Below are 26,342 nucleotides of genomic sequence, written 5' to 3'. Positions count from 1 at the left end.
CGGTGTTTTATAAAAAAATGCACTGTTCTACCTCTTTTGTCCGAAAAATAGTGCCACAAATTTCGATTTTTGCATATCGTCTTTTTTCAAAAGTGTTTTAAATCAATTGATTTATAAATCGAAAATTCAAATGAATTGATTTGTTCTAATTGCTACAAAAATTAAAAATCGGAAAATTCAGGTACGTCCCATTTGTCGAATTTCACCTCTAAAATAGCAAAATTTGTATTAGAGGTACCTTTATTTCTTAACCGATGGACTTCAAACTTGGTAAGATTTCATTTTTTGCTCAAAAAGTAAGACTCGTGAAATTTGAAGTCAATCGGTTAAGACTAGGGGAATTTCTTATCGAAAATAGTTTTGAAATCTTTCAAAATCTTCCACAGTTTCTGAAATCTACGTAGTTTTGCCCAAATTTAGAAAATCCATGCATATTTAGTGTTAAAAACAAGACAGCTCAGGCGAGATCACCCGACGCCATCTTGGATTTCACAAAATCCGCCATCTTGAAATCTCAAAAAATTTATAAAATCTATACAAATCCACATAGTTTCGATAACTTCCACATCTTCACAGTTTCAAACATCTTCGAAAATCTTCACAGTTTTTACGTGAGAAATTCCCCTAGGGTTAAGAAATAAAGGTAAGGTACCTCTCATAAAAATTTTGCTATTTTAAGCCTAGTTTACACACGGAAAATCGCGTTTACACTCAAAATTTCCCGCCGGGATTTTGCATGTTCCATTTAAAATGCACAGGTAAAATTTTCCGCCGGATTTTTTTTTTCCGTCGGGAAATCGTGAATTCACCACAAGCAAAATCCCGGCGGAAAGAATTCTCAGAGATTTCTTTCCGTCGGAATTTTTCGTTGTGTTGGCATATTTTCGAAATTTTATGTGTCTAGGTGTGATTGAAGAAAAATTGAATGAAGAAATTATTATTGAATACAATTTAAAAAATGAATTTCATAAAAACTGGTGTGCTGGCTTTGAAATGCACACTTGATCTCCAAATTATTGAAAAAATGTATCAAGTCTCAAATTGTCAGCGTAGAACTTGGCTTCGTTTTCAAATATGAGTTTGGTTCGAGTCACATTCAATTTCTTTGGATGTATGATTTATACAATGAACTGGGCTGGATCGATTTCTTTTTATTTCAGCTTGAAAAACGATTTATGTTTTCTGCTGTTGATTGTTGTTTCAAGAAATGTTATGTTTTCTCGATCCATCCTACCAGACAATATATTGAGATAATATCAGCTGGCTATCTGAACGCTTTGGAGCTGATTCAGTCGCTAAATTCTATGCGTTACGTTTTTTCAACGCATTTGCAGTATAAAATGTTGGAATAATTACATTCGTAATCCCATACTTTTCCGTACACTTATCCGTGCTTTTTTCCATAATTTGGACAAAAAAGCATACTTTTAGTGAAAAATTGGTCATTTTAGTTTTAATTTCAATAACTTTGTATGGAAGGTACCTATAAATCTATTCCAATTGGCTTCATATTTTCTGAGTTTTCATTTTTTGGCGAAAAAATAAGATTCTAAAAGTTTGAAGTTAATTGGAATCCATTTACATGTACCTTCTATTCAAAAAAAATTTCAAGGAAAATACGACAAAATTCTAAAACCAAAAACCAAAGTTGTGCAAATGAACGATGAACGTGAAACTTTCAGAATCTTATTTTTTTCCAAAAAATTCCCCACATCAAAAATAAAATACCCAACGACACAATTGTCGCTGTTGTATCGATGGAATTCATTGTTTTTTTTTCGAAAAATGTTCAAACTTCATGATTTTCTGAAGTTTTCACTGATGAAATTTCACTGACACAATGTGCTTTGCAAAATCCGTTGTGTAAATTGGCTGTCAAATTCGTGTAAACCCACTCACGGATTTTTTCCGCCGGGATTTTTCCGTTCACCACAAAAAAGATTCCGACGGAAAATCTACTAAAAATCCGGCGGAATATTTTCCGAAGTGTAAACTAGGCTTTAGAGGTGAAATTCGACAAATTTGTGTGAAAAAACCTGAATTTTCCATCTGATCGGCTTGAAATTCAGCATGGTATCGGATTTTGATAAGAAAAAAGATTCCCAAAGTTTCATGAGTCATGAATCATGACCACTAGATTTCCGGAACATGATTATTGAATTGCGTTTAATTTGGATTTTTCATGATTTTCAACGTTCGCCAGCGCTTGTGTACAGCGGTTACTTATTTGTTAGTGGTCATACGATAGATCTGACTATGGCTTAATTTATCTAAATTCGATGCTCTTTATGATAAAACTTTGAAACTGGCAAAAATCATTCCCAATTTTGGGTATATTCAATTCGGTAGCTGGTGAAGTCGACTAGTTTCAATGTTCACACTTCACATTTATCGATTATAAAATTGTAACCACTGCACCGATTCTAATGATCTATAGTGCATCTGGAAGGTACTTCCTTCCACTATTCATAGCCACTAGCATTTGCCACATTTTTGGTGCTAGCTAGTCTACGAAAAAAGTTACGGCCCTAGATGTGCACAAAGAACATTGATTTTTGGAAAAAACCTTAGAAAAACCAAAATGCACTAAGTCGTACCGTGACCCTGAGTAACGAAATATGGTTTTGAGATCGGGGAAAGGTCCCCTTCAACGTGGTATGCTCACTTTTGCTCGCATAAAAACGCTGTTTATTAGAATAATTCCGCCTCTCTGATCGTCTGTACAAATAGATAGGAAACGTCAAAAAAGAACAATAAAGCGGCACCTGGCGACCGGTTGGAGGTGCCCCCCAGGTGCCGCTGTATTGTTTACTATTTTCATGATCAGAAAGGCTGGAATAATTATTCTAATACAAAATTGAACGTGATTCAAAATAGATTTTCTCTTAGGATGAAAAGAAAAATCACGCATTTTTATTAATTTATTAACTGAATTGTTTAATCCCAGCCTTATTCATGTCTTGTGCCTTTAGTATGTCAGTATGTTTCAACAATGAAAAACAATTTTTTAACAACTTAAATTTTATTCCATATCAGAACTACATAAGAGAAATAACTGTGAGGAATTTGGTGATTTTTTTATTTCTCAGTTTTTATCTTCTTTCTTCTGTTCGCTATTTGTATTGTCTTCTGTTGATTGTGAAGACGATGACGATTCTCGTTCGGATGCCATTTTTTTATATGCCAACTCAAAAAGTTTCAATGATGCCTGTTGTAAAGAACTGGTTGCTTTTTTAATTTCTTCTGGATCAGAATTGTCCTTATTTGCCAACAACTCTTTAACTTTTGATATTTCTTCTCGTAATTTGTCACACTGAAAAAATCATTTCGAAGAGTTTGAATTAATATCAACACAATGCAAAATATATAGTAAGTAACATTGTAAAATTCTATTCGTGAGACGTAAAAGAATGTATGCTTTTTTCTCGATTTATATTTTTGAAAAGGAAAGTATGTTTTTTGTTGATTCTATCTCTCTTGTTCTATCTGCGTTAAAAGAAAGTATATTAGTATGCCATCTAGCCTCCGCGGTTTTGCACGGTTTCCGCAGAACTGATAAACGATAACAACATGATGTTTTCAGCAAATTTGTAGTACTTGAGGTCCTCTATAACATTGCTGGAGACAGCTATTTCTTATCTCTTATGAGTTGCGCGCAAATTGCAAATAAATAAAAAAGCAAATTTTGTATAGAATTTTTTTTTCTTATCATTTTTCGCGCTTCCCGTGGAACTGATAAGAGATAACTGACTGCAGCAATCTTATAGGAGACCTCGTACTACAACTTTGCTGAAGACACCAAGTTTTTATCTCTTATCAGTTCCGCGGAAACCGTGAAAAACCGCGACGAAAACGCGTTGGCTAAAAACGAACATACATTCTTTTAACCATTATTAGTGCAATCAAACATACTTTTCTTCATTGCTACGAAGTTATACAAACTTGCGTTCTTTTAAGTCTCACTAATAGAATTGTAATTACCTCTTCTTGTGGCAATTGAGCTTTATATTCGTCCATTTTGATTTCAGTGTCGTGAACTATACCTTCAGCTTGATTAATTGCTTCCACACGTTCCTTTTTGACTTTATCAGCTTGCGCATATTGTTCAGCGTTTTTAACCATGTTTTCGATTTCATCTTTACTTAAACCACCCGACGACTGAATGACAATCTGTTGTTCTTTTCCAGTTCCTTTATCTCTAGCTGACACGTGTACAATACCATTGGCATCAATATCGAAAACCACTTCGATTTGAGGAACACCACGTGGTGCTGGTGGAATTCCAACCAAAGTGAATTCTCCCAAAAGTTTGTTATCAGCCGCCATTTCACGTTCACCCTGATGAACTTTGATTTGAACTTGTGTTTGTCCATCAGCTGCGGTTGAAAATACTTGTGATTTTTTCGTTGGAATGGTTGTATTGCGTGATATTAAACGTGTGAAAACACCTCCAAGTGTTTCGATACCCAACGACAGAGGTGTTACATCCAGAAGGAGGACATCTGTTACATCACCAGCCAAAACACCTCCTTGAACAGCAGCACCAACTGCAACAGCTTCATCTGGATTTACTGATCGGGATGGTTGCTTTCCGAAAATGTCTTGAACTGTTGATTGGACCTTTGGCATTCGTGTCATTCCACCAACAAGTAACACTTCTCCAATATCGGACTTTTTTACCTCAGCATCAGACAGTGCTTTCTGACAAGGAGATATAGTGCGCTTGATCAAATCAGCAACCAAAGATTCCAATTTTGCACGAGTGAATTTCAAATTCATATGCTTAGGCCCGGATGCGTCCATTGTCAAGTATGGTAAATTTATATCAGTTTGCATCGAAGATGATAGTTCAATTTTAGATTTTTCAGCAGCCTCTTTCAAACGTTGCAATGCCATTGGATCTTTAGTGATGTCAATACCTTGCTCTTTCTTAAACTCACTGACCAAATAATTTACGATTGTATTATCAAAATCTTCACCGCCGAGTAATGTATCTCCATTTGTGGACTTGACCTCGAACACGCCTTTTTGAATTTCTAAAATTGAAACATCGAATGTACCTCCACCTAAGTCGTACACAGCAATACTGAAAATATCCAATAAAAAAAATACCAAGTGTTATTAATGAAGAGCTTCAGGAAAAATGAGTTATACACAAGTTCATACATTTTGTCCTCAGCTTTGTCCATACCATAGGCAAGAGCCGCAGCGGTTGGTTCGTTAATTACACGAAGCACATTTAATCCAGCTATTTGTCCTGCATCTTTAGTAGCTTGTCGTTGTGAGTCGTTGAAATAGGCTGGCACTGTAACAACGGCATTCTTTACTGGTGTATTCAAATATGCTTCCGCTGTTTCTTTCATTTTCATCAATACAAAAGCACCAATTTGACTTGGTGAATAGACTTTTCCATCTGAGCCTTGAACCCAAGCGTCCCCATTTGAAGCACGTGTTATTTTGTAAGAGAAATTTTTCATGTCTTTCTTTATTTCGGGGTCATCAAAACGACGTCCAATCAAACGTTTTGTGGCATAAAATGTGTTTGCCGAATTTGTGACAGCTTGTCGTTTAGCAGGCATGCCCACTAAACGCTCTCCTTCTTTTGTGAATGCAACATGTGATGGAGTCGTTCGAGCTCCTTCTGAATTCTCAATTACTTTAGCCTGCTTTCCCTCCATAACAGCCACGCACGAATTGGTTGTCCCCAAATCGATACCAATCACGGCTCCCTTAACTGTGTCAGATCTGAAAAAATTATTTTTATTTTGGTAGACCATATTTATCCTACGGTTTTCTTATATGAATTGGTTTCTTTGAAAAAATGATCGAATGAATAAGAAAAGATAGTTTTGATTAAATTTTGAAATACACGTTCTTTTGTAAATAAATATACTAACTCAACCGTGCTTTGAAAATATTGATAATGATTGATTGGAATTTTTAATCAATTTTGTCTTCAGAATTATAGAGAAAAAAGAGCTATCCAAATGGACTGTCAATAATACAAAAGGATGATGAAATTCAACATGTACATTTCTTCGGTTTCCATTGTCTGTACTTACTTGTATCGCGATTGGGAGAAAGCACCCTGGCTGGCCGATCCATACTTCATTAAAGAAGAAAGAAGGGAAAAATCATAATTTTTACTTTTCCATTGCAAAGATGTAATAAGCATCTCATGTGGTTTGTGAAAGTACACGGGTATACTATATTTCCAATTATGCCGGATTATCATAAATTAGCTTATTTGTCTTTTATTGCTTTAGAAACAAATATTCGGCATCTCGGAATTGCTTTTGTTATAATATTTTATAATATAAAATACATATTAGAAATATCGACATACCTTAGATATTATGGATGACAATTTACTTCTAGTGCATTGATTTTCAGCCAAACGGGAGACGAAGCGTGATGCAGATAACATTGTGGATTGCAATTATTCGATTCTCTTGCAAAGAAAATTTGAATTACGATTTTTTATAATTTAATTTTGCTTCAACTCAGTAGCGGGTTATGGCTATAAAGTGTCTTAAAATTCTTAAACTTGATTCACGTGTGTGCGGTAGAATTGTGTAATGGCGTTTTGTCTTGATGTATGATTCTAATAATACGGAGAAAAGAAATGGGTGCGTTCAATGATGAAATTGAAATGTTATTAGCGAAAAATCTAGAATTTTCAAGACATTTTAAATTTGTTCTTCCTTCATATTTTATTCGAGTATTGTCATTTTTTATTGAATATTATTTATTCAGTAAAAATGAGTTGATATTAATAAATACATATGCATAGATTTTATAATTTGGATAATATAAAACTGCTTTACATGTGCTTTGTTTCAAGAGCTGTCATTTTTGACAGTATTCATCGTATATGCAATATAATTTTCCACCCATGTCTCACATTGAAAAGAGTGAAAGTTTTTTTTCCTAGAGATAACAAATAGAGAAACCAAAAATAGAGTGTAAAAAATATGTCATATGAACGTTGGATGAATTACATTCGAAATGCAGAAAAAACATTATTTTGTTCAGGGAAAATTCGAAAATTCCACTACAAATTCAACGATGATAAAGAAATGATAGAAGAATATAATATAGAGACAGGTATTTTGATGCGACGTGCATGGAAGAAGAAACAAAATATTATGGGACTGCACACGGAATTCAATGAGTTGAATGGATCTTTTTTTGACTGGGACATTGAGCTAGGTGAAATAATTCGACCCACGTTTGATTCGAATTTCCTTGTAAAGGAAACAGATATAATGGTAGTTCTTGAACGTTTTGAACAAAATTCTTGAGAAATCTTTCATTTAAAGAATGTAAATATCTTTTTCTAACAGCCGATTCTAACAAAGAGAATAACACGGCATAATATTGAATGGCGAATACGAAACCTATCGTATCCCATAGAAACTTATTTGATTAAAGTTGACAATGCTAAGCGGTCCATAGTAATTCGCACCACGAATAAGAAATACTTCAAGGAGATTCACGTTCCTGAGCTGAGTCGTTGTAATCTTCTACCACAACTAGATGCAATGTCAATAATACATCAACATAACACTTTAATCATTACTGTATGTATGTTTGTCAGCAAAGTTCTGAATTTACAGTTTTATTTCGACTCACCAATAGTGAGTTATTTTGAAAAATAAAAACTATTCTATGTACAATTTTCTTTATATTCGCAGTATGAAAAACCAATTATGGTTCGTCAGATGGAACAGGAAACTTTGCAAATGTTAAATGACCTCGGAACCGGAGAAAAAACTAAAGAAGGCTAACCAGCAATTTTTCGAGAGAAAAGATGTTTATGTGTTATCTTACGCCTTAACAATTTAATTCTATAATTTTCATAGTGAATAAAACGTCCGAATAAATGTTACCTCTGATTTTTTTTATTTTAATAAGCAATATTAAATAATACATGACTATAATATACTTTAACTTTCTTTCCATTGTCTTCAGACAGACAACAGGGATGTGAACTACAATTCAGATTTGTCTTCAGCTGTCGATGTTTGGTCAATGGAATGAAGCCAATTAAAAATCATGTAATTTCGATCATATTTCGAAAGAGGTCTCCCTCGTTCTTTTTCTATGTCCTGGATGGTCAAGTTTCGGCCCATACTTGTAGCGCCAATTAGCTTATATTTACTTTTCTGAGTTGTTGTACTCAATTTGATCAAAGTATCGTCAGGCTGTGCTTGGGTTGGTTTATCCAGGTATTGCTCAGGTATAATTAACTGTACAGTTTCCACAGGGCCGAGACCTTCAGATACTGTAATCGTAGTTGTTGCCATAGTAGCCAATTGATCTAAATTGAATTCGCTCTGAGATAGACGTTCAATTGCACGATGTGTTGTTAATAGGCGGTTTCGAATGTAACTCTCCCTAATGTTTTTATTAACTGATGATGGTTGGGATATACTAGCAATTTGACTGTGTCCAAATAAGTTTGATGGACTGAGTTGTTGTTGCGATGAATTCATACTTAAACTACTGGTACAATGACCATGGGGACTTGGGAGCTGCGATGTGGAAGTATCCAATTCGCCAACCGCAACCCAAGTGGAACAAGACCGCGATAAACGAGCACTATCCTTCATATAACCATATCGTAGAAAAGAATTCAAAGCAAGCTCTGAGACAGTGTGGCGCAATGAAACAATTCTATGACCAGTACGACTATTAACTGTTTCAAGTGTTTTGTTGGTAATGTCGTTTGTGCTAAAACTCCTTTGAATCCCCAATAGCGTAGAAAGTTTGCCACAACTCCGGAACAAATCATTTCTTTCGGATAAAAAAGCTGGTCTGCAACACAATAACATCAATATACTATAATAAATAAACTATTTTTCAGGGTACTTACCTTTGGACATCCAACGCATTCGGGATTGGGCTTGTCTCGCGGCTCAATTTATTCAACCTTTGTTTACTACTATTCAGTCGATGCCCAATATTCAAAAAATTAGGATCAACTAATCCTGATGACACAGTCAATAAAGATAAATCTGAATGGTTTGACATCGTTTCAATAATCGTTGTTTCCACACACACCAATTAATCATCTTTATTACAAAATTTAAGAAATTGGTTACTGAACATTATCATTCTGAACATTGAAAGAATAGGAATTTTTTTCTGCATTGGTGGTTTTTATATTTCGACACTTAGCTTTTATTTAGAGAGAAACCAATTAAATTGAAACTGAATTAACAGTGAGATGACAAGCGCACTTACATGCTATTCGATATACTAGATTTATGGGAGGACCAAGAGAAAACGGCGCACACATAACATACACATCTATTTCGTCCTATATCGTCACACAAACACACATATACATACATACAAGAACACACAAATACACTTACTAGAAGACTACGTATGCATTTTTTGGAATCATATATATATATGTATATATATATATCATCATATATATATATATATATCATCATATGGTACATTGTTAGTCCTGACAAATGTTAACGAAATCTAGTCCATTGAAAAAAAATTAATAAGACAACTGAAAACAGAAATTTGAAACCATAACAACTTTTTTTTATTGAATTGAATCAAAATAATGCGATATTTGATGGTGATAGGTGAGTCTCGTGGTATGTCTTCAAAATCCTTCTTGCTCAAAGTAACAATTATCAATTCGTTGTTGGTTTTTGTGTCGGTGCCATGCAGTTACCATCGGGATATTTTAACTTAAAACGATTAATTAAGTCCGGGTCCTGCAAACGTATGCCGTCCAACTGATTTCCAAGAGTTATCCTAATGTAATAAAATGTAAATATATAAAAGAATATTTATATCAAATAAACCACCTCTGGCGAAGAAACGCTGTATGGTGCAGAATAATAATAATAATAATAGTTTGGTTTATTAAAGCTCTTTGTATTCATATACATATATAGTCAGAAGTTTGGGTACGATTGAAAAAGTCGTATTTTTCTGGGGAGAAATGCATATGTTTTGGTTCCAGTTCGTTAATCTTACCAAAACAAATCATTGTAGACTTTCCATTGTGGATAAAATCACTAATTTGAAAAATTTGGTCAAAAGTTGTAAATTTCTTTCTATGAAAATCATGTGACTTCCCAACCGTTCTTCAACTACATTTAAAACACATGTGCTTTAATTTTCTTCAAAATTGCTCAAAATGACTCGTATACACAATATTAAGTATCTAGCACAAGTGGATTTATCCAAATTAAATAAGAGTTGTGTTTGTTGCGGAAAGGAAATATACGATTTTCGATTTTGGTCAATATTTCCTTAGAATTTTATCATTTTTCAGGGGCCTATTTTATCTAAGTGCTTGTAATTCTAAAACTTTCTTATTGAACGAAGTTTTCATGCAAGAGTTTTTGTTTCTAAATATTCATGGAATGGTTTAACTAATTTTGGTATCTAGATAGAGAAATAGTTTTGCAAATCGAATAAATTTTTTTTAGATTAGTTCTTCTGTTAGTGAAAAATAATTTCAGCAAGATGAAAGGTCAACAATTCATTTAAAATGAAGTTCTCCAACGAAAATGTGGAAATACGTCTATTTTGACCAAGGCAGGACCTAAGAAATTGCAAGAAAATGGTCAGAAAATTCCTTCTGGGCTATATTTCTTGCCGTAAAAATCATTTGCATCCAGAAATACAACCAGGTGAATATATTTCAAGCGAATTAACTCAAAAAAGTAGAAAATCCGTGATTTAAAGATTAAAAACAATAACATTCGTAATCCCGAATTTTGGATTTTTTTTTCAATTTTCTTGAAATAAAGGCAATTTTCTTAGTGCAAAATCGGTCATTTTAGTCGAAATTTCGACAATTTTGTATGGAAGGCATCCGTAAATTGATTTCGATTGGTTTCAAACTTTCTTAGGTTTCATTTTGTGGAGAAAAAATAAGATTCTGAAAGTTTCAAGTTGATCGCATTTGCACAAGTGTGATTTTTGGTCCTCAATTTTTCCGACGAAAATTTCAACAAAAATTGAGGACCAAAAACTAAACTAATGCGATTCACCTGAAAATTTCAGAATCTTATTTTTTATCTCCAAAGAATGAAACCTCAGTAAGTTTGAAGCCAATTGAAGTCGATTTACGAATACCTCCCATACCAAATTGTCGAAAGATCCGTAATTTCAATCAAAATTTCGTCAATTTTGTATGGGAGGTATCCGTACATCGATTACAATTATCTTCAAACTTTCAGAGTATTATTTTTTCTCCAAAAAATGAAACCAATCGGAATCGATTTACGGGTACCTCCCATACATAATTGTTATTTTTGAAGGATTTCTTGGGTCAAGTCGAAAATGGACAATTTTTAAACTTAAACTAAGTTTATTGGATAAAAAAACTTTTGGCACTTCCAGATTTTGATTATCTCAATTACTTTCTGAGTTATCGTGTTAACACACTGGTTCGACGACAACGACGGCACACGACCGGAAAAGTGTCTCAAAAATGTGTTTTCTACGCGTTTCATGAGTTTTTATGATGATTTAAACCAATTTTGTGAAAAATTCTTTCGGGACCAATTCCTATACTTTCCCTTAACACGGTGTGTATGGGAAAGTAAAAGTAGAAAATGAAGTTCAAAAAAACGTGATTTTTGAAGAAATAGAAGGTTCCGTTGTTTAAGGACCCCCATTATTTTTACGCACTAATACTAGTTTTCATTGACGTAAATTTCGGAAAATGCATATCTGAGGCTCCCTCGAATGAAATACCACAATTTTTTGAATAGAATTTCAAGAAATTTCGATTTGTGACCAAAATCATGAGAAAGTGAGGGTTCTATGTTCATAAACCCGAAAAATGCATTTGTACAAAATTGTAATTTTTTGGAAAATTTTCTTAGGTCAAATTGAATTTGGCTTATCTTCGAACTTAAACTAAGTTTTTCATCTTTGGATGCATGATTAAAATGATGTTGTAAAATGTTCTAGTGACACATGACACACATTATTCCCAATATATAGAACGGTAGCCCTGAAACTTTCCGGCAGTTCAAAAAATCTCTTATTTTAATCTCTGGTGTACGGAAAAGTAAAAATTCGAACGTATGGCAGGTAGCGCATTGAAATTGTTGAATATATATATATTAAATAAAACTTATGGCTCAATGTCTTCCGAATGTGTATGAACGCGTTCAAACCGCAAAATTTGACAATATTGACCGCAAAACTAGCGGTTAGTTCAAATTCTTCATATAAAATTACGATCAATAATGCGTTCATAGTTTAAGCACAACATATCTCGTATATTGGAAGTTTTTGACCGCGGTCAAGCATTTAGATAAAATAGACCCAAGGAAAAATTTATTTCTACTGAAACCTCAAAAATATTCTTGACAAATTGTTATAAATTCACCTGTGGCAGATAATTTGAACTGTGTACTAGCCATCTTGAACCATTTTCGAAAAAACCACATACATAATTCGGAAATATAGTAGAAGAATGACGAAAAGTCAAACGATTTTTGTGGAGAAAAATGAGCTCCAAATTTACTATTTTTATCCAAATTTTTGAAACTGAATTATTAATACTAACACTGCGGTTTCTTGACAGTTCCCATATAAAATAGCTCCGAACCGCCAACTGGTGCTAGCAAGTGAACTACAAGCACTTTATACATACTTTTTCACACTTCTGTTGACTAATTTGACTTTTTTTTGTAGTACACTTGCAAACACCAGTTGGCGACAACGATGAGAAGGCACAGCTTTGATTAATACCCAGACTTTTGACGGGGACATATATGACATATAAAATGAGAGAACAACTTATCATTTCTTTATCCATAATTGAGAGGGGAAAAAACTTAAAGCAAAAAAGAGACAAATAAAGTTGCGAGCAAAAGTGATACAACTCAGCATTGAGTGAAAACGACGTTTTTGCATTTTTTTCACTACTCGAAATGGAGAACGATTAGGTGTCTTCGGCTTATTTCTAGTTCTTTATATTTTCTACAATAATGCCGAAGACACCTAGTCGCTATCTCTTTCCAGTAGCGAGAAAAATGCAAAAAATGTAAATTCCACTCAATGCTAACTCAGCATTGCTGAGTTGAATCACTTTTGCTCGCAACTTTATTTGTCTCCTTTTTGCCCTAAGTTTTTTGTTTTTTTTTCCGTCTCAGTTATGGGTAAAGAGTCCATAAGTTCTTATTTTATTCTATGGGTGTCACAGAGACTGAAATAACCGGATCTTCTCCGGTTTTCGGATCTTCTGAACGGAAAAATGCTGCTCTAGTTTTAAATTACGGATCCTAAGAAATTTCAAATGAAACAAAATTTATGCCCAAAGCACGCATACAAAATACTCTTTGATAGAAAATATTACAATAAATTAGGGAAAAATTGAATTTCATTGCACATCATATGGAAATATTAGGCTCGCTTCGCTCGCCATACAAACATTAAAATTGTTAGTCAAGATATGGGAAATATCAAATTCGTTATCGCAAAAACTGTTCACTTTTTCGAATTTTTTGTGTACACCTGCTTTCTGAAGTTCGTCAGCTTTTCAATAAATTTTAAAAAAATTTAATCGTTACTTGAAACAGTTCTGCGTTCACATAATAAATTCTCACTTCGGTTGGAAATCGAAGTTGAATGATTGAATATCCTAAAACACCGATTGTGAAGAAATCGTGGCGCTAGCATGCACTAATGTGCTGAGACGGCATTCATATTGAAAAAATAATTCCCAATATCGGCAATAAAATTTTGGATGAATCAATGGGGAATATCAAACATTTCATTTTGTTTTTTTTTTCGTTAAACAAATTGAATCTTTCAAATACAATGAAACTCATCTATAATTCAGAGTTTCGTTTTGTTTTTTAGATTGTAATCGGAATTTCGGATCTTCTAAAAATTTCTTATTTCAGTCTCTGGGGTGTCATATATATATATAAAACTGTATAACGGTATAAACTGGCGTTACAAAAGTTACAGACCAAACTATGATTCTTCCACGATTTTTCATACAAAAAATGCTATAAAGTTTAGTTTGGTCTGTAACTTTTCGAATTTGTTAAGAAATTTGAAATCTATTAAATGGTTATGTGGAAAAAATGTATTTCAATTAAATACGACCGGTGGAGTGAATTTTGTCAAACAAATGATAAAGTACAGATAAACCTTAGCACTAGCAATCTGTGCCATTTTTCATAAGGCGTCTCCACTCGCATTGAGTTTGTATTGTGAATGTTAAGGTGCGTGCAACGCCCTTCAATGTAAAAAACAATACAAGTGGAGATGATACACGGGATTTATCTGTACTTTTCCGATTTTTCGAAAAATTTTGTCATTTTTTGTATGGAAGGTCTTAATTATTTTTCCCGCAGTTTTTGGGCAATTCCATCAATAAATGATATCCATTACCGAAAATAATGAAATTGATAGTCTAGTCCATTTATAAAAACTTCAAATATTCTCATAAACATCATTTCATGAATATTTTTTTGTAAAATAACAGAATTAATGGGAAAAACCTGAAATTTCAATGCCGGTCATAATTAAATTTCCATGACTGTATGTTCTTACCAGTTTGGCTGGACGTTGTGAGGTCGACCGAACAATTCAATTTTCCTTGTCCCAGGGCTAAGTCGTTCTATTATACCGTATATCTCATCTGGCTTATGGCTTGTAGCACGCACTTCAGCCACAATAACATCGCAGTCGAGTCCTCGATTTAAATTTTTTGGATTGCCTTTTGTTCCAACAAGACAATGCTCTTTTCCATGATTTAGCCAATGTCCTGTTCTTCCCGTCCGTATAATACGCTGTAACTGATTGGTTTTAACCCAAATGAGTTCATCAAAGCGTTCGTAGCCCCATAGCTTGAGGCATTCTCTGCCAAGTTCCATCGCACGTCCTGTTACCCATAAAAAGATTAGACCATCATCTTGTAGTGCAGGAACTCCCAACTGTCTCATCTCATCATCTGACATAGTTCCATATGGTAGTTCCATGTGTATGTCCCATGGAGGGTCCGCCATTATGACAGCGAATTTACCCAAAACTGTCATATCTAGAAAACGTAAATCGCATTGAATCCACTGGGCCGGATGTAACGCAGTGTTTGGGTCGACCGTTCTCTTTTGCATGGACACCAGAGACCGATCAGATTTATCGCTTTCATCAGACTTGGAAATACTGCTGTTGCAACTGCCGGTTTGCGAATCGACTTCATAATGCACATACTTGCAAGTGTCCATATGAAAACATGTATTAAGAAAGGAACAGTCTCCTAATGTTTCATCGGTGTGAGATTGAATTATTTTTTTAAAATGTAATTTGTTGCACCGATGATCCGAAATTGTATTGTTATTTCCGGTTGTGATTAAATTTGGGCCTTCATGTGAATTTAATGGAGATTGTGGGGTCCCAATCACATATTTTTTCGCAGAAGTCTTTTTTTCGTGGTCTAATTCCAAATTCCCCTCCTCGCTGTCATTTTCAGTATTATTATTCTCCGGCGATGATTGTTGTCGCTCACATTCTGTTCTTGTACCATGCGGACAAAATTCCATAACTTGAGCTCCGCCTTCTGATTTAAACATTTCCACTAAGGATCGTTCTTTAGCTGTAGGCTTTGACAATAGCTCCAAAATTTCCTCTCCCACTTGTTTGTTTTGCTTCTCTCGCGTTGAAGGCATGGATAGAAGCGACTGTTGAAAAAAAGACTGCGATAAGCATCATTGTTCGTTATACTGATCAAAAGATTTTTTGATACCATTATATCATTGTCAACAGTTGCGATTGTCAATTCCTTGCATCCTGTCATTTTTCTATCGATGTTGTAAATGTTATTTCTTAATGACTTACTGTTACTGGAATCCTCACCATCAAATTCACCTAACACATTATGTGTATGTTTTTATTTTGTCATTTTTTATCCGAATACAGTGTGTTTGCGAATTGCATGCCAACATTTTACCATATATTCTGGGGTCAGGATCTATCTTAAACGTGAGAAGCTTTTTTCCGAATTCGGCCTATATACTTTACGTCAGGCATAGCCTTCAAACTCGCATATCGTATTTAAATGTTATTCTTTTTCGATTTTGATAAAAAAACAATATCCCGATGATGCAATATTTTGAGAAAATTCATTATTTTCAAACAATTTGGATGAGAAAATGAATATAAAACACATCTGGTGAAGAAAACCATCTCTGGGGCTGAATAATAATAATTTTGTGTACTTTCCAGTGGAGGTCAATTTTAACTCCGAAACTTCTTTCATTGTTTCTGTATCGGATAGCATTTCGAATAAACCAAAGCAAATATTTATGGAGTTGTAACGAATAGTTTTCGGTTTGAGCGAGGGATATTTGATCATAGCAATACTTGGTTTAAATATTGGCACTCAATCCGCAAACACCCTGCACATATTTACATTTACGTTTCAGGCATCCTTCCATCAATTCATTTGCATCAGCGTCTTCATGCAACTCACCATAAAGTGACTGAATACGTGAATGATCTACTAAATACACTTCATAGCCACATTTATTCAAGATGAAAGTCTTCTTAATGCTGTACAGTAAATACGTATTTAAAATGCAAATGTAAATGATTAATATTGAATATTTTACTGAAGAGAAATATCGATTTTTACCTTATGTAAGATTGGGTGGCAAACTTTTGCAAAAAATAACTGAGAGTATTCATTGAAACGGGTTTAAAACGGCTGGAACTTAGTTTCTCTATTAACTGTATGGAATTTATGGGTAATGATAAAGCGCTATCCGACAGAATTTGTAGAAGTAATCGCTCGATTTCTGGATCGGATTCTGTAATAAAATAATCAATTATTATTAAATAAACATAAATAAATTTAATTTTAATAAGTGTAACTTATTAATAATAAGTTACACCAATTGTGCATGAAATTAAAAAGTCTCCTAACCATTGTCAATAGTAGTGAATATTTCATTTGGCTGAGTCTTTGTTTCTGTGTCAGTTTTTGAAGCTGATGTGACTGAAGGTGATGGTGTTGGCAAAACAGTACTATTACCACTTGAGCTTCCCAATATGTCTTGTCTTTCCTTTTTGCGTTTCTCCAAACGTTCCCGTAAACTATTTCGTTTACTTTTTATCGCTTGGATTTCATCCCAAGCATCCGACATTTTTCATGCACAAACACGCTAAAAAAATGAAAAATCTTCTTAAAATGGAATGTAGATTTGTATGAAAACTTTGACTATTGCGATTTGTATGAAAAAATTGAAATCTAACAATCTCCTTTGTAGCTTTTAGATAAAATAAATTAAAATCTAACAATCAATAGATAATAAAAACATTGACAGTTGGAAATTCTTCAATGGCGCTTGCATCAAATGTCAAACTAAGTATAAATCGTATGAATAATCGAGTTCGTTCAATGTTCAACTCACGTCCACGACAAACATTTTGAGAAAGTACCTGGAACCCGAATACTTGTGCTGCTGGATGGCATTGTCACACTGTTTAATATTTACGCTTGAATATAGACGGAATTCCGGCTAGTATACGCGCTCAGTCGATATTCCTCCAAGTGACTTGAATTCCAGGCGGTTTTTTTTTCGCCTAGATTTTAGGCGAATTTACGTCTGAAATTAGATTTTTATTTGAAGTTTTAGGCGAAATATAGACTGAGCGCGTATACCAGCCAAAATTCCGTCCATATTCGGGCGTAAATTTTAAACTGTGTATTGAAGTTATCAATACCCATGAAAAAAAGTACACCAAGTGTAGAGCTATGTATGCGCCATGTTGACATGGTGTACATCAGGTGTGAGCCTAAATTTGCGCCCAATCCACACCATACACCACCGAATGTGGGATTTCGGGAAATCGGGGAAAGTTCAAACCAGAGAACTTTTTTCCGGGAGTTTTCCAACCAAAAAATGCAAAAATGTCGCCGAAGAAGAATACGCTGCGTATTCTTAACCGATTTTCTTTTGATTTTTTTACTTAAAAAAATTTCGGACGTCCGAAATATATTCGGGCGTCCGAAAATTTTTGGACGTCCGAGAAATTTCAACAAGTTTGGACAAAACCCCTTGTCCGTCCGTCCGTCCGAAAAAATAATTCGGACATTCGGACCGGACGTCCGAAAATTATTTTCGGTTTTCGGACATTTGGACCGGACGTCCGAATTTTTTCAAAAATTTTGTCCGTTGACACCTCTAGTTGCAACGTCCATTCATATTTTCGTACATCCTCACATCTGTATAGAAATAATGATATTATCTGTGATATTTATATGTATTTATTGGAAATTTAGTAACATTGACTGTGATATAGCCATCCTTTGAGTTGGTGATTAACTTTTGACCGGTTATTGCTTTATAATGGAAATTATTTTCTTTTGTCAATATTTTCTTTTGTCAATGTTTTTGAAAAACTCATTGTATTTTTCTGTCTCTCGGTCTCTACTAAATTGTAAATTTTTAACTACCAACAGGGACTTGTTAGATTAGACGTAAAATTTTTCTTCAATATATCACTTCTTTGATAAATTCATTGATAACTTTTGCAGTCATTAGGGCCGCAACTACAATGGTAACGCTTCCACTGGCCTTTCTTTTTGGATATTTAGGTTAGGCTTTTTTGAACCGTTTACATTTCGGCTTCCTACTCATTCCCATGTGTTGGTTAGGTTATTTTGTGTTAAAATGTTCATAGACCAAATCAAGAAGGACTACTATTATAATTATCACACACTAAATTGTATGTACAAACACGAAAAGATCAGGTTTTTCACGACTCTTGGAGTCGTTTTCCTGCAAACAAAGTATTCAGCCAGTTTTTGGCGGTGTAAATAAATAAATAAAATATTGTTTAAAATGATTATGACAGTTCACACCAATTTGCGCCGAGCCTTATATATTTTCGGTGGTGTATGGTGTGGATTGGGCGTAAATCTCGGCTCATACCTGGTGTACACCATCAACATGGCGCATACATCGCTGTACACCTGGTGTAATTTTTTCATGGGTACTGTATTCCCCAAATTAACTTAATTTATTTTTCTAAACAACGAAATCGTTGTTTGAGGTCCTTTTAATGTCATGAAATTGCAATGCACAGACACGAAAGAGAATTTATTAATATGACCGAATTTTTTTCAGAAAGTTCAACTTTTTAATGTAAATATAGAAAAAAAAATTTTAGAAGGTTTCAGAAATTAGAAGATGTTTGTAAATAAGATACTTCTAATTTCTGGAACATCTAGTTTCCGAGATAAATCTTTCTAATGAAATTTTCCCATATATTAAGTAGAAAATGAATTTGCATAAAATCGCTAACAAAATACTTAAAGCCAACATAGATATTCAATACAATCACCAATTTCATGAACACAATACCAGACAAACACAACTGATGCGCAAAATTAAGGCATCCAATAAATGGGGGGAGAAATCAATTATTAATCGATGTATAAATAATTACAACAAAATATCCTCACCGCTTAAGAAAGAAAAAAATATGTTAAAATTTAAGAAAAAACTAAAGAAATTAATCTTAGAAAAACAACTAATAATAAAATGAACACATAGTCTTTAAGAGCCTACATGTATGTAAAAACTTTACATCAAACCTTACCGAGTTTGTGTACTACGCCCAGAGTGGCTTAAACACTGGAGCTCAAGTTGATGTCCTGTACACGGACTTTACGAAAGCCTTTGATAGAGTCGATCACAGCATTTTGATCCAGAAGTTGAAAACATTCAATCTACCTCAAAACTTGCTGGAATGGCTTAAGTCGTACCTCGAAAATCGCATTCAATTTGTCAAGCATGGAGCAAGTGAATCGGATGATTTTACAGCGTCGTCGGGTGTCCCACAGGGGAGCCACCTTGGCCCAACACTGTTCCTGCTGTTTATCAACGACATCGTGGATCAAATGCCCCCAGACATCATGATTTTACTGTTTGCTGATGATATCAAAATAGCCAAAATCATCAAGTCTCAGCAAGATTCGGAGATGCTACAGCAAGCCATCGACAAACTTAAACATTGGTGTGACGTGAATCTGCTGCACCTTAACCTCAAAAAATGTGCAGTGCTATCTATCTACAAGAAACGTCAGCATTTGGAAACAAGCTACACCTATGGCGACCACACCTTCGACAAAGTGACTGAACACAAGGACTTGGGTGTTCTAATTGACAGAAAACTATCATTTGCCAAACACATTGACATGGTCACTTCGAAGGCAACGGCTGCACTTGGCTTTGTCAAGCGCTTTTGCCATGACATCACGGACGTTACCACACTAAAGTCGCTGTATTTTGCATTGGTTCAGTCTCACCTCGATTAATGCGCCATGGTATGGCTTCCATTCCACAAAATCCACAGTGACAAAATCGAATCCGTGCAACGCCAATTCACTATGTACGCTCGTCGAGAATACCCATCCGTGCAAAACCAATACTCAATCACACCGTACGAGCAACGATTGTCAGACTTAAACATGATTAGTCTTCGCCGTCGAAGTGTCAACGCGTCATTGAGTTTTTTCTACGACATCATCAACGGTAACGCTAACTGTCCAACGGTTAGTGACAAAGTCTCATTTAATGATGGGCGTTCATTGAGACACAGCGAGCAATTCAGGGTCAATGACAAGCACATGAAGCTGGTGCGCGAAGCTCCAATTCCTCAAATGTGCAAAATGGCGAACATGGTGCCGGAACTGTTCACAGCAGCGACCTCAAAGAAGAATTTTGCATCATCGGTTCGCAAAATGACGGACACCACTTTTGGATCGCTTTGCAAACTCAAATGACTACCTGGCCGCCTAGTCAATTTTTCATCCAGGTAACCTCATTTTTTGTATGTGTTCTCTACGAGAACACCTTGATACTGCCCACATTAATGATGAAATTTCGATTTTCATGTTGCCGTTTAACCTGATCCATGATCCCAAGCGGACGAATTCCCAATGACAAAGCATACTGCCCGGGTGCCATTTGGTTGCTTCTGATTGCAACAAACATGAGCGGGGCTGTCCCAGGTTTCAACCACCCACGTGGAATTCAACTCATCTCACACGGATCGCACAGCAGAATCAATATTAAAAGACTGACGAATTGTTTTCCATACATTCTTTTATATGTATTGAAAAGATGATACTTATCTGTGATGTTTACACTTATTTATTGTAAATTTTTATTTTTTTGATTTTGTGCTTTGTTGTAGCCATCCACGAGTTGGCGAGTTAATATTCTTATCTTTGAAGTCAATTTTGAATTATTTACCATACGTTTCAAATCATGGTCCATGTCAACTCAATGCACTCTGCAATCAACATGGATCTGCCTTAACCGACGTAAAACTTCTCATCAATTTATCTATCTGATAAATTGAGTGACGACTTTGAGAGTCTCAAAGTCTTAAATTTAACGCGTAACAATTAACGCTTCACATAGCCTTTGTCCCTTTGGAAACGTTTACCAAAGGTTATCCTGGACCGTTTACTATAGACTAATATCAAGCATTTCCATCTTGGTTGTATGACTGTTTTAGTTTTCATGTTCCTACTATTGTGAATACCGCATGATGTACGAAAAGAGCCAGGTTTTTAACGAGGCGAGAACTGATAGTTGTCGAAACCTATTGCTACTAATTGTTTATTATTTTAAATATGTAACAGTCTTGCACTCTTTTCCGGCCAAACCTCAATCAAAACCCACATTATATTCAGCCAGAGCTTGGCGGTGTTTAATAAAATAAATAAAGAATAAATAAATAAATTTGCTGAAATAAATAAATAAATAAAATAAAAAACTAGACAAAAAACACAAAACAGCAGATATCAATTTTAAAAAATCATTACGGAGCGATTCTGAAATTAGTTGGAAGAATGCAAAAAAATCAAATCCAAATCGCTCCAAAATAATTTTTTTAAATTGATATCTGCTGTTTTGTGTTCGCTTTCGTCACGAGGAATTACTTCAAAAGAAGTTTTTTTATTTGATATCAGTTGTTTTGTACCCGAAATTTTTTTTCTCAACAAAACCAACTAACCCTTAACAAACACAAAGTGGTGTGTATTGAGCCAAAGAAAATGAAACATGAAATGTTGTAGGTAAAAACCAGCATTGTCGCCTTTTTGAATAAAGCAAAATCAGCGCGTAGGTGTAAAATCAGACTCATGAGCGTGTGGACTCGAGTTCCAGTCGCACGCCATAGGAAAAACAAATTTTAATTTTTTTTTTCGTTTAATATCGACAGACAGATGAAATTACATTTTGTTTTGATGAAATTACATATCGCTTTTATACTAAGAAACTATCACATGATGAATTTTTTTGATTTCGATTTTGATTTTTTCATGAAAAGTACTTTTTTGTGTTTTTTGTTGATTGCGTGGAATAAAAAAACTTGGTGAGGGGCTGGTATCTGAAGAAATTTTATTCATCTGAACGCAAAAACACTTTGGTTATGATTTTGCCATTGTTAACGGCAACAAAAAAGAGTTTTAGTTGATTTTTGTTGATTTTTCATGTTTTTTCCAACTTCTAATGGCTATATCTCAAAAAACAGAGTTTTCCCAGATGTAAGCTATATGTCAAATTTCAGCTCTTACTTGATGCTAAATTTCAAAGAATTTTAAAAAAAAATCGTCGGAGCCGTTTTCGAGAAAATGGCCGATTTGTGCAAGGCCAGGTGACCATTTTTTTGGGTTTCTGTCCATAAGACCATGCCAACTCAATTTTTTCAAATTAAAATTTGACGATCCATTCGAAATTGCCAATTCATTTGCAGCACATTTCAAAAAGGCATACACACAGACAATTGATGGATCTGAAGCAAGTTATCGTGAAGATGATATCGTGAAGATATTGTTGGACCGATGTGCTAACATTCCACCTATTCAAATCGATGAGGAATTAGTCATTGAAAAAATGAATGAGCTACCAAACAATTTGGTGTCTGGTCCCGACGGAATACCAAATCTACTCATCAAAAAATGCATGCTTTCATTATTGAAGCCAATAACTCACATATTGCACGAATCGTTGAATACTGGAAATGTACCGATCGCATGGAAACAATCTTATGTGAGACCTGTGCATAAAAGTGGATCAAAATACAAAATCGAAAATTATCGTGGAGTCGCCCTGCAATGCATAATACCAAAACTTTTGGATTCAATTATAGCAAGCCATCTGAATTATCACATAAAGAACATCATTGATGATAGCCAGCATGGTTTCATAAAGGGACGGTCAACAATTACGAACTTGGTTGAATTCACCTCACCCACACTGATCAACATGGAACATGGGATTCAAACTGATGCAATCTATCTTGATCTTGCAAAGGCTTTTGACTCAGTTGACATAAACCTGCTCATACATAAGCTGAAAATTATGGGACTGAATGAACAGCTGCTAAATTGGATCAAATCATACCTCAGTAAGCGTGAACAAATTGTAAAATTAAATGAAATCATGTCTAATCCTTTAGAAGTAACATCGGGAACTGGTCAAGGATATCCGATCGGCGCGACATTGTTCATCTTGTTCATCATTGATTTACCACACTACTTGGTCAATTCGAATCTACAATCATTTGCCGATGACACACGCTTCTCGATGCAAACAAATCGAATTGAGGATTGTATAGCACTGCAAGAAGATCTAAACAGAATTGTTGAGTACTTCAAACGAAACCGTATGGCATTGAACGTCAACAAAACGAAACTTGTGTCATATCATCGTGGAAAATTGAAGTTTGCTTATGTTTACTCCATCGGAGGCGTTCCGATTGAGAGAGTCAAAATAATAAAGGACCTCGGAGTGGTTTTGGATGAAAAATTGAATTTTACACCACACATCGAATACATAACTGCCAAAGCTAAGTCAAGACTAGCATGGATCAAACGCTTCGGAAGAGAGTTCAATGATCCTTGGACCATAAAGAGACTCTTTTTCACATTCGTATTACCGATTATTGAATACGGATCACAAATATGGTGCCCATATACTGACGAGAAAATTGCCAGAATCGAATCAATTCAAAAGCAATTTCTACTATATGCACTAAGAAAAATAAAATGGCCACACAAGTTCAAAAAACCACCATATGAATGTCGATTGCTGGAATTGCAAATGACTACGCTCGAAGAACGAAGAAAAATTGCACAAATTTCAACAATTCACAATGTGATATGTGGACATACATCATCGAAGCAGATTCTGAACAGTATATACATTAGAACACCGAAACGTTGGACAAGAGAATCAGATTTCCTATCGTTACCAACGCGTCACAGTGATTACACCAAGTTTGAGCCCATCAACTATATGCTCATTACATACAATAAATTTTATAAATACTGTGTACCTATAAAACCACCAAATATTTCAGATGAATTTAACATTAGTACAATTCCAGTCTGTGATACTTATTTAATTGATTTCAATACAAGTACAGATACTGTTAGGCATAGAATAAATGAATATTTTAAGAGAAACAGAATTTGGAGAGATTGAAAAATTGAAAAATTGTGAAATTTTAAATATAACTTGTTTTTTATATTTTTACAAATAAACCACCTCTGGCGAAGAAACGCTATATGGTGCAGAATAATAATAATAATAATAATAAAATACAGTGTGCAAAAAAAGTTTTCGGCCACTTAGAAAAAATTTATATTTTCGGTTTTTTTCGTGTTCTAAATGATAAACACCGAACTATTTTCTATCAATTCGTTAAGTTTATAATCTGTTCTTAAAAATTCAGGCCAATTCCGGAAATATTTAACATGATTTTTGCATTTTCTGTAGCCATGTTTATTGAGAGGTCGAAATTGTGCACAAAAAAAGTATTCGGCCAAACCGATTTATTTGAGAATTTCTACGACAATTGTTATGAAATATGAACACAGACGATGTGAAACGATGAATTACTAACGTTTTCAGTGATTTCAAGCCATTTCACGAGTTTTCAAACATTTTTGTGTCAGCTGCAGGGTGAAATTTGGCCGAATGGTAGTGGCGCCGGCCAAGCGAAGACTGACGCCACTAGAAACCAGACGTGTGCAAGGTCAAAAATTGTAGGGGGGTGTAAAATGATTTTGCCAAGGGGGGGTCTGGAAATCTACTCTATCTAGTGTAAAACCAGTCTCCGAAAAAAGTGAGGACTAAACAAAAAAAAAAAAGGTCCCCACTTTTTAAAATCGATTCTATCTAGTGTAAAAACAGTCACAATTCCACAATGGGGGTCTAAAATTTTGCCAATGGGTGTCAAAAAACAAGTGAAGACCTAAAAAAAAAAAGGTCCTCACTTTTGAAAATCGATTATATCTAGTGTCAAATTTTCCAAATCGCTGGGGGGGTCCACATTTTGGAATCCTAGAGGGGGGGTAAAACCGGAATACCCCCCCCTTGCACACGTCTGCTAGAAACTAATTTTCTGTGATAAATCTTCATGTTGAGCTATATGATCGTGAAATAGGATAAGTATATAACAAAAATCAATGAAAACAATAAAAAATTTCTGAGAAATTTGCGAAAATTAGGCCAAAATATGGCCAATGACTAGCGTTTGGCGGCTCTTTATTCACGAAAGCGGCCATTTTTCGGAGACGTCGGAATTAGTTTATGTTCAAATTGATAGTTATAATAAGGCTGCCAACTCTACTGATTTTTTCAGTAGACTAATAAAATTCGTAAAAAAAATTCGTGTGTCGGAAGCAAATTCTTGTTTACACATATGGAAAGAGGAAGTCCCAAGGAAGTTTTCTATCTGATCAGATTTCCCGGAAAAGTCACTGGAGCCAAAATATGGCCTCATATATAAATTTAGGGTCATTTTCAGTACATTTTATTTTTACAAAATCTTCCATATTTCCCGAGTTTTCCAAGATTTTCCAACCATTTTCATTTTATGAATGTACGATCGTATGCTGAAAACGAATTCAAGAAAATTTCCCGGAAAATTGCAAATCCTGGAAAATTTTCCGAAAATGAACTTATCGCTATAAAAGGAAAATGGAAAATCGGAGAAAATTATGAGAAGTCCCATTCGATCGGGCGGAAAATTTCATGGGGATGGTAGCCGAAGGCCGAGATTTGGGGCCTAAATCCAGCCGTTTCCGAGATATTGCGAAAAAACTGGCTTTTTACTGAATTTTTCAGTATACTGGTAGAAAATAGTTGGCAGCCTTAAGTTATAATATGAATTAGGTCTTATTCTATAATTTTAATTTAGTTTCAATCATTTCTAACAAATTTTAACATGTAGAGAGACCACTAAATAGTTCATGAACAAAAATTGGCAACTGATGAAAAGTTTGGTTTTCTCTTTAT

General features: G+C 34.6%; 4 protein-coding genes across 8 annotated transcripts; 1 reads left to right on the top strand and 3 right to left on the bottom strand.

Moving 5' to 3' along the window:
- Positions 1–3,003: 3,003 nt before the first annotated feature.
- Positions 3,004–6,580, bottom strand: LOC129571834 (heat shock 70 kDa protein cognate 5). Its single transcript, XM_055451689.1, has 5 exons — positions 6,347–6,580; positions 6,063–6,106; positions 5,167–5,745; positions 3,982–5,086; positions 3,004–3,313 (listed from the first exon to the last, which is right to left on the bottom strand). The coding sequence occupies exons 1-5, from the start codon at positions 6,425–6,427 to the stop codon at positions 3,086–3,088; spliced, it is 2,037 nt and encodes a 678-aa protein (XP_055307664.1). The 5' UTR covers positions 6,428–6,580; the 3' UTR covers positions 3,004–3,085.
- Positions 6,581–6,711: 131 nt separating this feature from the next.
- Positions 6,712–9,416, bottom strand: LOC129571836 (uncharacterized). The gene is made up of 2 exons (XM_055451695.1): positions 8,879–9,416; positions 6,712–8,820 (listed from the first exon to the last, which is right to left on the bottom strand). The coding sequence occupies exons 1-2, from the start codon at positions 9,034–9,036 to the stop codon at positions 7,995–7,997; spliced, it is 984 nt and encodes a 327-aa protein (XP_055307670.1). The 5' UTR covers positions 9,037–9,416; the 3' UTR covers positions 6,712–7,994.
- LOC129571837 (protein DPCD) lies at positions 6,975–7,891 on the top strand. 2 transcript variants are annotated; one of them, XM_055451696.1, is made up of 3 exons: positions 6,975–7,271; positions 7,347–7,583; positions 7,698–7,891. In XM_055451696.1, exons 1-3 carry the CDS (start codon positions 6,975–6,977, stop codon positions 7,788–7,790), a joined length of 627 nt encoding a protein of 208 aa, XP_055307671.1. In that variant the 3' UTR covers positions 7,791–7,891. The 2 variants fall into 2 exon arrangements, with proteins under 2 accessions (XP_055307671.1, XP_055307672.1); XM_055451697.1 differs by having other exon boundaries at positions 7,347–7,587.
- Positions 9,417–9,548: 132 nt separating the features above from the next.
- Positions 9,549–17,388, bottom strand: LOC129571835 (N6-adenosine-methyltransferase MT-A70-like protein). Of its 4 annotated transcripts, none has more exons than XM_055451692.1 (7): positions 17,272–17,388; positions 16,943–17,180; positions 16,652–16,826; positions 16,430–16,569; positions 15,764–15,885; positions 14,572–15,698; positions 9,549–9,789 (listed from the first exon to the last, which is right to left on the bottom strand). In XM_055451692.1, the coding sequence occupies exons 2-7, from the start codon at positions 17,160–17,162 to the stop codon at positions 9,666–9,668; spliced, it is 1,908 nt and encodes a 635-aa protein (XP_055307667.1). In that variant the 5' UTR covers positions 17,163–17,180; positions 17,272–17,388; the 3' UTR covers positions 9,549–9,665. The 4 variants fall into 4 exon arrangements, with proteins under 4 accessions (XP_055307667.1, XP_055307666.1, XP_055307669.1 ...); XM_055451691.1 differs by having other exon boundaries at positions 17,315–17,383; XM_055451694.1 differs by having other exon boundaries at positions 16,490–16,569; positions 16,943–17,365.
- Positions 17,389–26,342: the final 8,954 nt, after the last annotated feature.

This window comes from Sitodiplosis mosellana, unplaced genomic scaffold, assembly GCF_009176505.1.
Source record: "Sitodiplosis mosellana isolate CC-2019 unplaced genomic scaffold, AAFC_SMos_1.0 Smas_scaffold_3516, whole genome shotgun sequence".
Taxonomy (NCBI): domain Eukaryota; kingdom Metazoa; phylum Arthropoda; class Insecta; order Diptera; family Cecidomyiidae; genus Sitodiplosis; species Sitodiplosis mosellana.
Note: the sequence above shows the minus strand (reverse complement) of the source record. Positions and strands in the feature narration are given on the sequence as shown.